This window comes from Centruroides vittatus, unplaced genomic scaffold, assembly GCF_030686945.1.
Source record: "Centruroides vittatus isolate TY-2023 unplaced genomic scaffold, ASM3068694v2 contig_13, whole genome shotgun sequence".
In the NCBI taxonomy this organism is placed as follows: Eukaryota; Metazoa; Arthropoda; class Arachnida; order Scorpiones; family Buthidae; genus Centruroides; species Centruroides vittatus.
In genome coordinates this window covers 930,745-950,527 of record NW_027120828.1, presented here as the reverse complement: position 1 = coordinate 950,527, position 19,783 = coordinate 930,745, and the positions used below count along the sequence as shown (strand labels likewise).

At 31.5% G+C, this 19,783-nt stretch overlaps 1 protein-coding gene across 1 annotated transcript; it reads right to left on the bottom strand.

Annotated features, from left to right (window-relative positions):
- Window positions 1-523: 523 nt before the first annotated feature.
- Window positions 524-17,825, bottom strand: LOC136989785 (cytochrome P450 3A14-like). Its single transcript, XM_067288062.1, has 8 exons — window positions 17,702-17,825; window positions 12,861-12,957; window positions 10,955-11,007; window positions 9,231-9,327; window positions 7,038-7,166; window positions 5,288-5,525; window positions 2,048-2,187; window positions 524-634 (listed from the first exon to the last, which is right to left on the bottom strand). The coding sequence occupies exons 1-8, from the start codon at window positions 17,758-17,760 to the stop codon at window positions 524-526; spliced, it is 924 nt and encodes a 307-aa protein (XP_067144163.1). The 5' UTR covers window positions 17,761-17,825.
- Between the last annotated feature and the right edge of the window lie 1,958 nt (window positions 17,826-19,783).

The following is a 19,783-nucleotide window of genomic DNA, read 5'->3' as shown; positions in this document are numbered from 1 at the left end:
TGATTAATGTACTTATACATTACAATATAATATCATATGTAATCCTCATTTTAACAAGCTCGAACAGAATGTTAACAATCTCTCTGAATATATGTGATGATCTCAACGCAAGTCGTACACTGTTCAAAATGGAAAGTGTATTAACAGAAAATATGTACTTAGTTGAATAAAGCAGCCAAATAATATAAAATGTTTTATTTCTTTATAGCCGCTACACCAATTGACTGGAAAGCTTTCTCAAATCTATCGGCCCATCAGACGAAAACGCGTATTAAACGTGCAATTTCAAAACTATAGTCCAAGACTGGGAGATACAAATTATGTAACGACTCAGAACAAATCATTGTAATGTTATCTAGAAGAGTTTTATTAGGGAAAATTCGCGAATAAAATTAAATACTATGAGAACCTTTAACATATGGATCACAAAATTACAAATTTACTACGCCTACATTGGCGTTGTTATTAGGGAGCATATTAACGCATTGCGAGGACAATTGAGGATTTCAAAATGTTCTAATTATCAAGTAATATTTAAAAATTGATCATTTCCAATTAGCAACTTTTTTTCGACCATCTTGATTGGAATAAAAGTAGCCGAACACCAAATTCTTTCGGATGCTTTTATTATTGGCTACGTACATAAATTTGATATTAAAAAACTCTTAAAATACCAACAATTAAAAACCTCAACTTTACGTCAAATACAAGACTTCCTAAACTGGAATTTTGTTTCCCGTTATCAAAAGCTTGACCAAGAGTTCATTGACGAATTTCAACGTCAGCTTTCTTGGTGTTACATTATAAAATATCAAAAATTAGATCGTAATTACATCATTACCAATCGTGAAAATTTATTCCTATACTTAATGGCAGAATTGTGTCTTGGTTTAGAAAAACTAAAAGAAAAAGTGGATACACTTAAATTGTAAAATTTAAATGATTTCTCTGTAATTAATGAAAGTAAAAATAAAAAATCTTTTAAAATACTTTCAGTGTCGGGCATTATTAATAACGTAGAATAATTGCAAAAACACCAAAACGTTATTACATATAACACTTATTTACCTAAAAATTACTTATAAATACAACAAATTGAATTTACTTGACAATTTTTTGTGATTCGTATGTGTCAAATTTTGACTACTTTTTCATTAACAATGAGCACTTATCGTATAGTAAAAATAGTTAATACTATAAATTATCATTATTATTATATTATTAATTGTATTTATTTTATTGTAATCAATGTATTGTATCAATGATTACAATTGGTCAGTAATTAATCAATGTAAATATTTCTTTATTTCTTATGTTTTTTATATAAGATATAAAGTTTGTCATTCAACACTATTTCATAAAAAAATATATTTCAACCCTGATTTTGATGTTATTAAAAATAAATTTTAAACCCCAATTCAAAGATTCTTAATCTAACAAAAAAATAAGGCCCCATTGGACTTCGATAAGCCCTAGGCCCCGAAAAACCTAGATCCGCCCCTGGCTCCTGGTATTTTATTTTGTCCAGTATTACCTGCATGTTGTTGGAAGTTTTTTCATATGACCAAAATGAGCGACCGGAACGGACGAATGTTTGTTGCTATTATGTAGCAAAGCTCCTTTCAGGCAGAAGTTGATAAGTCAATAAAAACCACCACTCGCAGGATTCTGTGGCAGCTGAAGCTCCTCCAACAAATGCGATATATCATTGAAAAAAACAGATTGTCCTTTATTGAAAAAAATTTTACATTTCCTAATTCTGTCTTTCGATAACAGGGCACCTTCTTTCTCCAAAACTTTCCACTACAGTTCAAACAACAGTAACAGAACGTTTCTCTGGAATAGGCATTTTTCAGAAAAAAAAGAAGAATTTTAAAAACACTTTAGGTAAAAGAAGGTTTTGGACTTCAGATTCATATTTAGCATACTAAAATACATTTTAAAAAATTCACATTTTCTTTCACCGAAGGATTTTGGACAGAACAGTGTTATAATTAGATTGTTAAAAAAATTTAAAATAATAAAGAAATGAGACTGCATCATTTACCTTACTCGTCTTTCTGCTTTGGATGACATCATTTAAATTTTTAAATAAGAGTTCCGTCGAAGGTAAACCAAAGAAACCTTTTATTTTATCCATGATTATTCGAAATATAGATAAAATCACTTCTAATTCTCTAAAACAAACTAAAAAATTAACAAGTTTAAACTTACTTATTTCTTCTTTCGTATTATAATAATGAGATAAATAACGTATAGTAGCAAAGCAAAGTATTAATTAAAACAATACTACGTCTACATACAGCTCAGGTACAGTACATTTTATCAATTTCTTAACATTTTTAAACCATCTGCGCTACCAGATTACCAGTAAATAATTATCATTATAAGATGTTTTTATCAGTCGAAAAACAGGCTTTTAGCATTCTACGTGTTGGCTTATAAACCAATGCAAATATTAATGCTGTCAAGCTTAACGGTTTTATTGAATATGGAAAATTAAGTTAAAGTGGACAAGACAATCCGGAATGACGCTCGTTATATATAAGTTAAAACAATCATACTAGGATATAAAATGTTTAATAGTTCGTCTTCTCATTACCAAACAGATAATGTAGTTGTTCCGAATAATTTGTTGTTTTTTAGGCACTAACATTTAAGCTACAGTATGCATGTCGTATTCTAATCGCAATGCTTACGATACGATATAACAAATAACATGCAGTGATAAAAAGATTTCTTCTAAAGAATTCGGACAAAATTTACGGTAATAAACAAGAAATGAATCACAACACAACAAATTTATTGCATTGTTAACAAAGTGAATTAGGATCTGTCAATGTTCATAAACACTGACTTTTCTGTAAATGGAGGATTAACGGGCTACTGATATTGACGTTACGCGACAGCGTTCTAATCAATGTTAACATAGTCGCTTTTTCTAGCCTGGTTGGCAACCACAGCCAACGAATAGAAAAGTGGTCTATTGCAATACTACTTTGGAAGTCTGTTTCATCGAACTGATTGAGCAATATCACCCTTTATGGAATGTCTATTTTAAACTATCTTCAAAAAACAAATATTAAGACTTGATGAGAAAATTTTGGTATTGACAGTATCTGCAATGGCGTAACTAGTGTACTCCATAGTTACACCAGTGCCGTCGTAATGAAAAAGTCTATACAAATGCTAAATATTGAAAACATAATTTAATTGTCGAGTTAACTACTGACAGTAATTTACACATATTTGTTATAATCCATTACGTCAATATTAAAAGCGAAAATTTATTAAAATGTGTAATGATCGATACTAGAATTTATCTTACGCCTCCTCCTTTCACGTGAAATCTGATTACGCTATTAAGTTACTGGTTTGCAAAGTTATTGGCTTTGTGTCAGATACTGTCTTGCTGAGGACTATTCATTTCCGATTTTTTAATTACAGTTTAATTAGTTAAAGAACTTAGCCTACTGCAACATGTGAAATGAGATAAAGAAAAAAACTTTACAATCGTCTATCACGTCATTACCCTAGCGCGATTGGTTTATATTTCCCATGTCACACAACCGTTACACATTGTCATCTTCAAAATGCAACATCAACAACTGCGGTTGCCGGCGCGCCTAGAAAGAGCAACCATATAAACAGTTTTAGGCTTTCTGCCATAGGAGATGATTGAAATCGATGATATATGACACTACGATACCTCTTCTAGTACCAGTTATCAATATATTTCAGACGGATATCCCATTTTTTTTCACTCGAGATACTTTTCATAACGTCGACACGTGATTCTAATCGTCTATTAAATAGCATTGAGGACGTAACTTGAAACTTTTCCCAAAGATTGCTTTGTTTGTTGTTATATTGAATTGTTTGAAATGCAAATATAAATTCTCTTACATAAACATCAGGCGAAAAGTGTTATACAGTGAAATGTTGGTATAACGAAATTGAGGGGACCATCGAAATATTTTCGTTATATTGAAATACCGTTAAAAATGAAGGGATAAAATAAATTTATTGATAACGAGCAATTACTTATTTTGACATCGTCATAATGCCGGGCTGCAATTTTTAATTATATTTTCATTTTTAATATGCTCTCCACTTCAAATTAGTAGTGGCTTCCCCTGTACATCATATTTTTCCTTCAACAGTAGAGTCGTATCGGTCATCTAACCCCTTTCTGGTGAAATTTTTGACTTGAAATAACGTGACTTTCAGTTTGCATCGTAAATGCGTATATAGTTAATCAAAGCTTTCTCTCCCTAATCTTTCCATTCTGGTTTCAGTTTTTATCTAACTAATTCCTTTCTTGAGATTAAGGAACGACAGAAGAACGGACAATTGGAGCTCAATAACAATTCGCTTACATTTTAATTAAAGTAAGAAAGTTTTAAACGCAATTTGTCTATTAGTATTTATATAGAACGAAATTTCACAGTTTCAGAAGTTTGTTATATTAAATTAGAATAAAAATTAATCTGTAATAAAAAAATTATCAAAAAATATCACTAGCAAACGACTACAATGACGATTTAGTAGTACCCATTAGATTGGAACCGTGTCTCTTTAATTGTTATTTCTACATAAAGCCATTATTTTCTGGTAAAAGAAGTCTAATTTTGTGTATTGTTTCATTCAAGAAAGCTTTTCGATAAAATCCGGTACTATGACACAGCATTCCAGTAAACCGTCAAGCAATTCTATTTGCTTAATTTCTTTTTGCACGTCATCTAATATGTTATTATTCTCTTCCATAGAAAACTGCACTCGTTTTTTATTTATCTCTAATTTTTCTCATAAAGTTAAAGGAAGTAACCATGACTAAGGATTAAAATTAATGTTGCCAGGTTGTGTGACATAATATTCATCATTTACTATTAACGAATGATCTGTTCTTTTATAGATTTCCTTCTAATAAATCTATTCTTTCGTAGCAAACAGATTTTTATCAGGTTGAACTGAAATTTTCGTTATAATGATATTTGTTGGCGTTCGTTATACCGACATTTCACTGTATTGAGAGAAACGTACTATGCATAACTTTAGATAATAAAAACCAATAGACATTCATTCTACCAGAGAAATTATTAAGTGGGAGTTGCCTGTACAATAGAGTTCGATTGTCTCAAAATAAATTATCTGAAAAAAATCGGTTATCTGAGATTGTTCAACTTCGTTTATCACATAACCGAATTTTTTCGTACTGCAGATCGTTGATTATTTCGGATAATCAACGCTCTTCCATACGAGTATTTGTAAAAATAATCGTACTTACGTATTAGCCAAACAGTTTTTGAGGAAACGGTATCTGACGAAATATATTTCACATTTTTGACGAATATATCTTCAGGATTTTTTTGAATATTAGTTCTAACGCCAAAAGCAGTTCTTCCGATTATATCCATCGTTAAAGTGTGATACATGGGGAATATATTAAATTCTTCTTTGTTGTTGGCTTTCTTCCAGATGATGTCTAAAAATACTTTAATCGCATCTTCCACCAAAGGAACTGTCTGCAATTCATTACGTAATAAATTTAAAAAGAAGTAATCATCAAATTAAACAAAAAAATAATTATATTATTCTAAAGAACATTGATTTTATATTATCAGCATTTTCATCAAACGAATTACTGTTTGGTGTAAATTAATTTGAGAATTTTTTTTTATTGAAACCCAAAAATGGGATATGATTTGGAATAGATTTTTTTCGCCAAGAAATCATCGTGAAAAGAGCTATATCACCGAATTGAAATTGGAACTAGTTGGACTCATAATGGAATCGCAAAACATGGACGAAATCTATTGTTGTCCAAACTGTTGATCAATTAACTGATTCACTAATCAGTCAGATTAGTTAATGCCAAGTATCAACACATTTAAGTTCTAAAAATTACATTAACAAAATATTCGGAATGAAATGATATCGAGAATTGCTGCTAAGTAGTGTCAGAGACAAATGCTTGTATCTCGTTTTCCCTTTTTGAAACCTTTGCGAAGCGAAAAACTTTAGTTTAATTAAATTTTGTGCTTGTTACTCGAAACTACATTATCCTATATAGTGCACTACTTCAAGAAAAACCCCGATTTCAAATAAACCCTCGGAATTTTTGAAATTGGGGGTTTACCATTAACTTTTATTTTACTTTTTAACATCGTCACGAGATTTATTCAAAGTCCAGGATTTAATCGCTGGAATACGATATATCGAAACTTGCTGTCGTTTCAATCGTTTACATCCAACTCTAATATATTTTACGAACGTTACTCATAATATTGTCTATCAGTAAAGTATTAAAAAAGTATACTGTTCTAATTCGTTAAAAGGTTCTCACATATAGTACGCAAACAATTCAAAATATTTGTCGTATATTTTGCTCGTTCGTGACACACAGATTCAAAGTTTAATCTCGAATTATTAATTGAACTATGAATTTGTCATCTCGAATTATTTTTGAAAACTTTAGTATTACATAAAATTTAATTTTAAAAATTTACTTTTTTTCTCAAGAGACAAATATTGACCCTACTCCTGAGATCTGTAGAAACGTTTCTCGCTTTGCAGAAAATAACAAGAAAACTAATTCGTACAGACAGATGATTTTCAAATAGAGGTCCGCGGCTTCCTACTGTTCCACGTAAAAACATGTCTATCTGCAGAAACCTCTACAGGAAAAGTGAAATCATAAATTTTACAACATATCAATTTTTCTATTATTTCTTGTTATTGAAATAAAATAACTTCCCATAATTTACGCAAAACTGACAAACGTGATAAGGCGCTAGATAGGAGGGAAATTGTCATGCATGCGCCAAGCATTTATATTTTTTCGTGGTCTTCTGCAAGGAAGATTAGAAGAATTTACAGAAATCTACTGGTTGCTAGCTGGAAGAGTTCAAATAGATCTGCATTAAACTTGTATCGCAGTATTTTTCATATCGATATATTCACACGAATATTTCGTCAATAAAAGTAGTTATAAAAACCGCTCTTTCTTTTCTAAATAGTAATAAAAATTGACACACCTGTTTTAGTTTATTTGTGCTGAAACCTGGTGACAAAATACTTCGAGCATTTTTCCATTGTATTCCTTCTTTCAAACTTAAGGTTTCTCTACCGTATTTGTGAGGGATTCCGCCATCCGAAATGAACAGCTGAAATAAACAGTATGTTGTCATTAGCATTAAACAATTTTTAAAAAGTTATTCATTTTTAATCTACTGTTTCCGTGAAAGCAATCGATGAAATAGATTAAAATGTCAAAATTTATAACAACACTAAATGAAATTTAATTTTACCAACACTTAGAATTGTTTTATTCGATTTAAAATAATAGATTATCATCAACTTTATACATATATATAATTTATGAGAAAACGTCAACTCCAACAGCACATAATGACTTCCGACAAAACACAATGATTCAGTGAAACCGTGTAGTCCAACAGACTAACAAGTTCTTAGAAACAGTTCCGTCAGAATAGTTTTGCAATCAGTTTTAACAGTTCTAGTTGCAGAAGCGAAACTGGAATTTTTCCATCTCTAATCCATAGTTCAAACATTATATTAATATACACTAATATAATTGAAATAAGTTCAGTATTGTGTTATTTAAAATTTTGTAGAAAATAAATAAATAGAAAAATAAAGAAAAAAATTAAAATTAAAACGACGAACACAACGATAAGCGGACATTTTGCGCAACGTATCTTTATTGACAAGAGAAAGAAAAGAATTTTTAACTGAAATAAAAAAATACATAAAAATTGATATCTCGGGAACAAATAGACGGAATTCAATAAATTTTGATACGTGGGTCAAAACCACAATTCGCAAATGATGCCGATACTCATATTTTATCCGGATGACGCATATATCTTAAGTTTTATTTTAATAAAATGTGAATTCGGATAGACAGATTAATTCCAGTATAGTAATGTACGCTTTGTCGTTCGTTTGTTCGCTCTCTTGATCGGTTCGTTTTACAAACTGATACGAATCCCTCACGTAGTTTAGTCACGTCAGGCATTCGAACATGGCAATAAACATATCGTAACGTAAAACCAGTGGTGATATTCGAAATATTTAACAAAGGGTTCGCTAGCAGAAAATTTTTCCCTGACAATCACCGACAAACGAAATGGAAGTTTTGGCTAGAAATAAATACAATACCTTTTCTTGCGATATAGGCCCTATCTAATAATCAGTGGCGTATTTGGAACGTAACGAGCCCAGGGCGAAGACCAGTAACGATAGTATATTAGTGCTGTCGACCGTTTTTTTTATAGGCAGAGAAATTTTTAACCCCAGCGAAATGAAAAGGAAAAAGGGTGTGAAAATTTTTCACACCCTTTCTCCTTTTTATTTCGCTGTCCATAGCCCGACACGTCTTCCACAGCCATCTTGTATTATCTCACGCGCGTGAGATTGTGGGATCTCTCTTATGACTGGATCTAGTTTCAAGAACCTCTCTTGAATCGATCGCGATTAAACCTCGTTTCGGTCGAGATTGAAACGGTCGAGAGAGATCGTACCAAGACATAGTCCCCGACCTTGCTCACAATCTAGATTGAAATGCTCGGTGCGAACGGGGTATAAGGCTCTGGTTTAGTAGTATTACAGAGTATAATACGTATATTTTAATATATTTTTTAAAAAAACAAAAACCACTGAGAAATGTTCCATGTGTTTAACAAGGTTCGGAAAACTGAAAATTTTACCAACGGGTTCGGCCGAACCTGTGCGAACCCGCTGAATATCACCACTGCGTAAAACTACTTAGTTTTCCATTACGGGTTAGTTTAACACAGCAAATTTATATATACAGTAGAGCGTCGATAAGTGGAACGTCGTGACTGGTTTCAGTCGGACTGTGTCGTGCTGAATCGAATGTTTTTGATACTAAATTTACTTCTAAAGTATAATTTTCATGTTTTTTATATTCTTTAATATATTTATTTTGTTTGTACAAAATGCAGAAATAATTTTTAACGATACGATAGCCTCGATGGTTATTATAAAAATTTTCGTTAGGCTTAAAATCGACGAAAATTCAACACGAAGCGACACGCAACGGAGAAAAATTTGAGCATCGGACAGGTTAATGTATTTTTTCGTACAAAATCGGAAACTGGAACAAATCATTAACTGGAAGGACCCCAGTCCCCAATTGGTTCCACTTATCGACGCTCTACTGTATTTAAAAAACGTTTACTTACATCACGATCCACAAAATTTTCGAAATCTTTAATCTGCACTAATTTCCAAAAATCCGAATCCGATACTAATAATACCGGTTTAGCTCCCAAGTAATATCTGTAATATAACATTTTTATCGTTTCTAATTAAAAACAGATAGGTTACAGTATATTATTACGAATAGAAGTTTACGGGAAAGAAATTAAAAAGAAAAATTACAAACAGACTAATAAATTGTTTTCTACTTTTTTTTTGTCAGCCAATTGAAATATCAGTAATGACAAAATAATGCCCGCTACAGATAATCAAGTTCGGATCAAGACTTGCTCTGTTGCGCCGATTCATCGTATCATTCTGAAGGACAAAGGGAAAAAATGCTCTTCTGTCAGTAGTTATCAATTGGGACTTCAGTAAAACGACTCGTAACATTACAAACAATATTTCCACATTTATCAGACAGCATTGTTGCTATGATTACATCCATTGTAAATATCGGCAGAAATTTATGGGCATATATTTACTAACAATTATACGCCTTTTATCTTGTAACGGTATTCTGTAAACCCCTGGAACCAGTTTTTTGTTTACGGGTGCTTTGTCATTTCTTAGCATTTGAAAAATCGTAGGGTTCCTCTTGAAGGCTATTTTCTTATTACTTGCTATACCTATTTTCTTGTATATGCTGGTTAGCGGTGCCCTGTACTCCATTACGGTGAACACCCCCCTCTTTCTTCTTCTCCTTGCATTCAATGCCCATTTTTCGTGCTTTCTGTACTAAGTCTTTTAGTTTACTTGCTTTATTCCTGCCTCTCTTGTTAGGTTTGCGATGTACTCTACTTCTTTTCTTGCGTCTTGATTCTTGCTACAGTGTGTGTATGTCCTTTTAAACAGCGCTCTAAATGCTGCTAGTTTGTAGTTTACTGGGTCATGTGACCCCCATGGTATCAGCTCCGGCACGTACGTCGGCTTTCGATATACTTTAGTAGTGATACGCCCTTCTTCTATTATCACATCAATATCCAAGATATGTATCCTTTTTTGTCCTTGCTGTTCGAGCTCTAGTTCTAGGCCATATTGATTACTGTTTATATCTCTTATAAATTTATTTATGTCTGTTATAGTCCTTCCAGATAATAAAGACGTCGTCTACATAGCATGCATATAATATTATATTCCCTTCATATTTCTGTAATACGTTATTCTCTAGAGCAGTGTTTCTCAAACTTTTTGGACCGCGACCCCCCTTCTGCACTTAAAAATTTCAAAGGACCCCGAAGAATAAGTATGTGTCAAAAAACATCCCGGAGGGAGGGGGTTAGGCTCGTATTTAAATATTTATATTATTTTTATTATTTATATGTGCAATTTATTTAAGTAAAAATTATTTTATATATTTTTTATTTCTATTATTTCTAAACATGAATCCATAGTAAATTTATAAAATATTTGAAAAAATTGATCTGGCGTCAATTTTTCAGCGACCCCCCAAATATTTTTCACGACCCCCTTGGGGATCTCGACCCCCACTTTGAGAATCACTGCTCTAGAGATCTTAGTATCATCTCGTATAATAACCCTGAAACCGGGCTTCCCATTGATACACCCTTGTGCTGCGAGTATGTAGTACCTTCAAATGTAAAGATTGACGAAAATGTGTACATGATCAAATAATATTTCCTTATTAATTAAATAGAAGATTTAAGTTATGTTTAATATTAAAAAATAAGTAAAAACTATATCTTACCCTACAATATTTCCATATTTCTCTATCCATTCCAATTGGCATTTTTCAAATCCCTACTCGTACAAAACAAATATAAATCATTATATGTAAGTGTAAAATTGCTTGAAAAAACGAATTATACAAAAATACAATTAACATAGATAAACAGACTTTTATTGGTTTCTGGGGTATGCATTTCGGACAATATGTCCCTCATAGGTCTTCTTTTAAATTTTACAGCAATCTTGATGACAGAAATGACATGTACTGTACGTGGTAGGAGGCGTCAAAAGTTAAATCTTAATTATGTTCCTGTATGATTCGTTCTCTCAAGCAATTGTTTGCTTACTCAACGAGAACAAAACGCATTCTAGTAGCCTACAAACATAAATAATATAATCGTGCTTATGCCTTTGATAACTTTAACTAATAATCGATATAAGAGGAAATGTCGTTTCATCTCAAAAAGAATTTTGCTTTTTCTACCAAACATTTCAATAATGACAAATATATAACATTGTTATATGCGATTTTTAGAATGTTCTGTCCTTGCATATTTCGAAATAAATTCACGATTATATTGGAAATTGTATTATTCACGTCCTTCCCAAAACACTCATCTCGACATACTTCTGAAGTTACGAAATAAAATCTATGCTAGTTTATATAAGTACACAGTAATCTGTTATTCTCGAAAAATTAATGTGTGATGTTCGGTGACCTGAGCTATTGCCATCTTTCGTAAAATCCATCTGGTAGTCCTGTGACAACACGAGAATAAACAACTCGCTCAATCGCGGGCATAAAAGGAACACAGGACTCAATGTTTAAAGCGATTGCTAGACAGAGATGTGTGAAAAGATTGATAGCAGGCCAATCTTTAATTGCTATGTTATTCATAATATCAATCTTAATTCATAATAACTATCCGGTGTCCTGCATTCAATGTAAGACACCGGATAGTTATTAGGTGTACGATGTAAGCTATAACTTTTTGAAAATCGAGATACAATTTTAAATGCTCATTATACTATAATTAAACAATGAAAAAAATAAAGAGCAACGTTTACAATTCTGCGAGAAACTCAAGGTAAGTACAACAAACACGGACACGTTAAGGAATTTTCATTATATTGATGAACTTATTTATCTCGCAGATTCCTATAAATTTACAGGATAAACTGCACTTAGCAGAGCTTATAATAATAATAATAAAACTTGAAAAGACCATAGAAGTCTAGTGGTTTAAAAAATTATTTTTAAAATGTCTGCAAGTGACCATATTAGAAACATCGTACTTCTACTATCATGATACAGACGACCATATTGGGTCGTGTTTATCAGTAATTTAGAAATACAGGTTTGTAAAGAAGAGTAAGAATTTTTTTTATCGGTTGTTATTGTGAAATTGTTAAATAGTAATTGTTTTACTGTATGAGATACAAACTTACAAAATTATATCATGTTATTAAAACTGAAAAGTTTTTAGTAATTTAGACACTTAATGGTCATATTAAGAACCCAAATAATGAAAGAGTAAATAAGTCATAGATATAACGAATTTTTCTAAAGTATCATGTGGTTTAAAACTACTATTAAGCAAGAGGAACGCCCAAAAAACCGAATGTGATTACCTGCAGCATTGATAGAATAAACAGCGAAAGAAACTTGTATCTTTATAGTAAACCTGTCAAAAACTTTTGTGTCTCTGCAATTTCGTGGTTAATCATTGTCATTATGGAAACTTCTCTTATGAATGCGCATTGATCGAAGCTATAATCTAGTGAATACCTCGGTCAAAAACGAAGAAACTGGCTTGTGGTTATGTCCATATTTGGTACACTTACCTTACAATTTCAAGTAATTTACATAGAATGTATTTTTAATTTTATAGATAGTTACTTAATTATTCGCATTCATATCTCACCTTTTCAGTATACTCAGAAAGATTTCCTGTTATGAAATGTGGTTTCGGTCCCGGTATGTTCAATCTTTCAAAAAATGTCATGTCGTTCTTACGCTTTCTGTAATAAATATTAATTAGATTTCGTTATTGAGGTCTTCCAAAAAAAGTAAAGATTTTAATTAATGAAGCATAAATATTTTTATATTTGATGAAAAATATTGATCGCATAAAATAATATTTAATATGTAGTTCTTATAACATAAGTAATTCTCTTGTGCACAAGAAATCCTTATAATTACCGTAGTTTACTGACAATAAAACAATCGTCTCTTTTCATAATCATAAAATTAGTTACAATAACAAATCAACATGAACAAAACATCCACTGAACACTGTTTGTTTTGGCGCCTATTTCATTTAATATCTCAGGATGGTTTAAGAAACGAAATTTGGCATGGTAGCTTGTGTGTAAAAGGCATTAATACTATTAAATTTTGGAGTTCGGAATCAACGGGGTAGTGCTATATCGACTTAACTAATGGGTCGACTTAACAAAATTTTATCTCGTTATTGACATTCACAATATTTTTTAAAAACTTCTCTACCCTCAAAATTAAGCCTCTGTTCCCTATTTATGATAATTAATAATATAAAATTTATTTTTAAATGACCTCTCATAACAGATGGTACAACATACAATTTTAACTTGAGCAACTGTCATAATGTTTTTAAACTTAAATATTTTGAAATGGAGATTTTTTTTATCATAATTCAACAAAATTTCCGTTTTTTAAACTTTTGCTATTATTTAAATTTTATATTGTAGTTTAATTAAAAATTAATAGACTATCAGATGGTCCCTTTAATCTTCTGTTTGAATGCTCACAAAGTCAACCAAGAACCAGCTTTTCGTCCCTTTAAAAGTATAAATAAATATGTTAGGATCAAAGACCGAAATCCCTCATTGAACAAAAAAAAAAAAAAAAAAACAGGGCTGTGGAGTCGGTAGATTTTTACACGACTCCGACTCCGACCAGGGGCGGACTTGTTAACAAACTAGGCCCGAAAATTCTGACGTCATCACGTGACATCGGAACATTAGCATCAATAAATATAGTTCTAGTGGCTAATTCAAAACGTCCACGACACGAAATTCGCGTCGTGGGTTTCATGATATTTGACCACGACGCGATGTGGTGATTAAGAAAAGTCATAACGCGTTCTGAACGTTAGCTGATGCAACCACGATACGAAGGATAGTTTGTAACTTGTCAACGAGCACATTGCAAACACTTGCGGAGTTTGTATTGTGTTCATTCTTAAACAGTGCTGCCGTTTCTAGAGTAATTATCCTTTTCTGGAGTAATTTCAACCTCTCAGAGTAATGTTTCGGGTAGTATTATATTTAGGGTAAATCTAGGATAAAACTATTCTGTGTTCTATGGTCTTATTACTCATCGCGTCACAAGTTTTGTTGGAAAAAGTTTTAGCCTAAAACCATTCTGTTTTTCCCTATAACTGGAGGGTTTTACGATAGGACAACAGAAGCTAAAGAAGTAATGCAGACTGATGCTGGGTACAAGAGCTAGGTACACTGTACAGTGATACCTCGGCTTTCGTCGATAATCCGTTCGAAAACAATCGGCGAAAATAACTCTGCAACATTCTCGATTCTCATAAAAATGACTGATTTATTAATAAAAGTTCCTGACAGAGTAATTGTTTTTAGTAAATTAGTTGTTAGAAAACGTTGATATCTCGAGCACCGCAACATGTTTTCCTGAATGATTAAATGTTGAAAAGTAACAAAGTTACATTTCTGTATGTGATGAATAATTTTGTTACCTACTTATATAAGATGATTGAAGATAGATAAATCATAATGAAAAAGAAAGTATTATCATCTTATCATCACCTCGTTATTAGTTAGCATCCAGAACGTGTGGTGGCTTTTAATAAATCCGTCGGACAGTGGTTTTTAACTTTAGCAGTTGATTTTTATTTCATCGTGTATAGTATATCACCTATAAGTAGTTAGACCTTTAGCACTCTTTAGCAAAACAAAAGAAATAAATGTGTATTTTTCTCCATACATTTTTCTTTAAAATTTTTTTAAGTATGAAAATTAAATTTCTATGAAAACTTATAGAACTAATGTTGTTCGGCGTTAAAAATTGTAAATAAAAATATTTCGAGGTTAAAATCCATATTTTAAAGTTACAAACTACTGTGCGTCATATGATCCTCTATCGTTGTTCTATCAGCTAACGTTCAGAACGTTAAAATTAAGAAACTAAAATTATTCAAAGGTAACAGTAACATTCTTCGAAAAACGACAGAGGGCACGTGCTTTAGTTCTCCTGAATCTGTCTTGAGCAGCTTCATATTCTCAAAATCTTGAATACGTCACTGGCGTCATCATTGCGGCTAAATTGGTAATTACTATTATGCCCTATTGGTGAGACATCACAATGATTGAGCTTCTATGAATTGCTACTGACAAAATTCTTATTATGATTGAGTTCTGTTATGGAGAAATCGGCGCGAATGAGCTTTTTGAATGGTTTCAATTTAGTTTATTACAACAGATAAGTGATCGAAAGTTTACTTACATTTAATTGTATAAATAAATATAAAATTGCACGTTTAACAAAGATAAATATACTTCGCTTCCATTATTCATCCTTCGTTTGCTCCAGTTGACAGTCCACAAATTCACAAACACAAAAACGTTCTCTGATGCTATCGCCATCTTCACATAAAATACATTTTTAAGTAAAAATAAATATAAAAACATGGCCAACAGGACGTTTTTACCATATTTGCATTTTATTGCAGAGGCAGTAGCCTCATAAGAAAGTGTTCGTGAAATTGTGGATTGTCAACTTGAGCGAACGACGTATGAATAATGGAAGCAAAGTACATTTATCTTTGTTAAACATTGCAATTTTATATTTATTTATACAATTAAATGTAATTAAATGTAATATTGTCGGCCATGTTTTTGTATTTATTTTTACTTAAAAATTACAGTTTATATTTACATCATTTGGCTATTCCAGAGAATTTGTAACTAGTGAGTTTGTTTTTTACTATTTAATTGTAAAATTAAAATGTATTCATTCACTAGAAACAGTGTTTTCACCTCTTCTGATAAGTTTCTTTTGTTTTTTTGGCATTTACAACATTATGGCATTGCACGCTTCAATTATCATCACGAGATCATCTACAGTATTTTGTATTACACTTTAGAGAATCCGTATTTTATAAGAATGAAACCGCAGTAGATATCAGAAAAAGTTTGAATCAATTAAAACAATTTATCTCAGACAACGAGACATATTTTCGACAGTCTATCGACTATCAGTAATATTCGTAAGTTTTCCTTAACAAAATTAAGATTATAACTGATAGTTAATACAAAATAACATCGATAACTTTTTATCAGCATTACTGTATAGATACGTCAGGGATAAAAATAATTTTTTTCTTCAACTCTCGAGTGCTAGGCAGTATTTAAAATAAATTGTTGTGGGGTGCCGAGCGAGTTCTAAACCCTTGGAGGTGACGCCTTTACAGAGTCGATAAAAAAAATATAGTAGTGGTCCAGTATAGGGGATTGGAAAACTTTTCGTAACTTATTTTATTTACGAAAAGTTAATTTTCATAAAAAGTAATAATGTATAAATAACATATTTGAGTACGTTTATGCAATTATAATAAAATAACGTATTTTTTGCTTTGCTATGGAGATACTGTTACAATAGATATGGCAGAATTATATTAAATCAGACGATTTGATATGTTAATTGTTTGACAAGAGTCATTACCTTTTCGGATTGAGACCTTGAAATTTACGAATGCTCTCGATCATATTTAATGTTTCCAGATAAACTGTATAATAGATTCCTTAAATCCAACAATTAAGTTTAATATTCCTTTATCGTTTTTTGTATCTAAACAATCTTGAAAAACTTTAAACCTTCCGAGATAAAACATTTGATATTTTTATTTTTTGTTAGAGAATTTGCACTTTGAGTATTCTTACATAAGACAAATGTAGATCAAAATGATTTTTTAACCGAGTTGAATTAAAATTGAAATCATTTTTATAATTATTCTCTATTACTTTTTAAATTTAGAATACCGTAAAATCTCAAGTCGAAATTTAAAGAATAAAACTAATTCGAGTTAACGAGTTTAATACTCGATTCTCTTAAAGTTTTCTAATGCCCTAAATGTCCCGTTATCAAACCGTTTCTCAAGAATCTGTTCACAAAATGATTACTAAGTTGAATACAGTTTATTGCGCGTTTGAATGAGTTGTCAAGTTTCCTTCTCTCCTAGTCAAAATTCTAGTAATATACTGTATCAGTAAAAGGATGTCAAGGCGAGGTTGTAATGGCGTGATGTTGTGTTCAGCATGGAGACGTAGTCTTTCTTTATCTTAATAGTCTCTATTCACACGAAACATTAGACAAAAGAAGATCACAGATCGGTCAAAGGACGGAGGATACATAGAAAAATAGGTTTGCGTTAAAAGCCCTGATAATTTCGACTTAAGGAAACCATGTTGTATCAAAAATCCTATATATTGTGCCTGGGACCTGTAGACTGCTTCGAATTAAAGAGGTTCGACTTAGCGAAATTTTACTGTAATTTTAGTCGAATTTTAAATTTATAATTTTGAAATCGTCAGTTTTACTCAAATTAGGCTATATAATTAGAAGGCTACTTTCAACGGTGTATTAAGACGAATTATTTGCTTATAATATTCATCATTATAGTTCTATTATTATATTCATATTTTTCTGTCTATTCTAAATACATTAATAATTTTACAAAAAGAAAAAAATACTTACCGATACCACAAAAATACGAAAAGAAATAACAAAGTGAAGAATATTGCATTTTCAATCATGTTTTTCTATATTTAATTAAACCGATTCTATTCGTAGGCCTACAGACAATTTCGCTTACAATATTATAGAGTATTTGAGATTGTTTGACAGCGTCACTGCCAGAAATTCAATAATATAACATCATTATCATTAAATGAAATCCCTATATTTCGATAAGATAATTCACGTGACGATCTTATCCAATCGTAATGAAAACCTACAAATTTATGACATGACTTTATAAATAGCTTTCGTCTTTTATACTATTTGTGCGTTTATTTTTCAAAACAATGTATTTTTTATTTATACCAATTTTTTTATAAAAATATCATATACGACTTTCATTTTTCAATCGAATAGTTTCTAAATGCTTGAAAAATTGCATAAATAAAATTGGAAAGTTCAATAAACTGTTTATCTGCTCATTTTTTAATCATTTAATTAAAAATTTACTATTCTGATATTCTGTGATAGATGAATGAATAGATCAGACCGTGTTAAAACAACACGGTCTGATCTATTCCATTCTTTTTCAGATTATACTCATTCAGTCTTTTAGGTACTAAGAGGGTCTTTTTCCTCATTATCATCATAGGTTCAGCCGGATGACGGGAAACGAGCCAGACATAATATCCAGAGAGGACCTCCTACGTAAAATCCTAAGGTTTCTCGACCGCCCAGTGGTCCCCAGAGCTGTTTAAACTGACAGCTTTCGTATAACCGCTTTGGTTATACGACCGTTTTTCCTTCTGTTCTACAATCAAAATATTCATATTCTAAATCAAATGTAAGTCTACATACAACACCACATATAGCCATTTTCAAAATATGCCACGGAAATACAATTTTATCAGTATTTCTCGATCGTGTAAATTTTAAAGGATGTTTTCTTTATTTCTCTTTCCGATCAAATCTGAAATTAAATGTTTGAAAAATTGTTAATAAAAGTTTGAAATATAATATTAAATTTACTTTTTTTATAACTCTCTCTACTCTGCGGTCATTAAGGGTGCACATTTTAGCAAGCCCATTATGGGTACGGCCTGGCCCACCATGAGATGGCCGGATGGTGAGGAACGGAACCCGACCACATCTCTGGACAACCCACTCCCGAAAAGTTCCTGGTTGTGTTCGAGAATTAACCGTTCGGCTATCTGACCGTGGTTAAATTTACTTTTGAATTGATGCTAATTTAATATTCAAGAATAGAAATGTTATATACTTATTTTGTTGTTTACAAGAAATATTAGAATACCAGAATAACTCAACTAATTTCAACTAATGAAGTACTTTGCAAAAAGCTAAGTAAATGCATTAAATTCAACAGAATAACCACGAAAAAATGCTTTTCTTAAACCCAACATAAAGATTAAATAATTTGATATTGTGAGTAATCGGGTTCAATAAAGTTGAATTATCGAACGTTTAACGGCTTTAAGTTCGTATAACTTATTCTCTATGTCTAAGGATGGTGATATTGAGTATTTTAATTGTTTTCCTGAAACCAGGTAAGATAGAAATTTCGCGTCTTATCTCGTGATATTAAGATATAAATAAATTATTTTCCGAGGAGGAGGAACTTAGGTTCCTTCATAAAGCATTCGGCATATAAATAAATCGAAACGAGGCCAATTTAAAATTAAACGAACAAAATTTAATGGATATAAAGTGAATACAAATCCCTATTTAAAGTCTAAATAAAACTAAAAATTTTCTTATATATTAGATAGAGAGAGAGAGCTAGCTTTGGATGTCTTACACAGACTACTAGAAGAGATGATCTGATTATGCGACAAGCACGAACAGTTGTAACCCAGCAACAGTGTATTTGACCACCATCCAAAAACAGGTAGAACCTCGTTACAAAATTCCATCTCTTTCTGTACCATTATCAGGTGACTAATACAGACAAATTTACATGCACGGCGACCACTGCCCGTCTTGCCTTTTATCGTTCTAACATCGTCGGCTTTTGTTTGCGATGGCGCTGTCACAGAGAAGCGTGCAACTAACAGCATAACGTGTTTTAGCGCCCAATCTCAG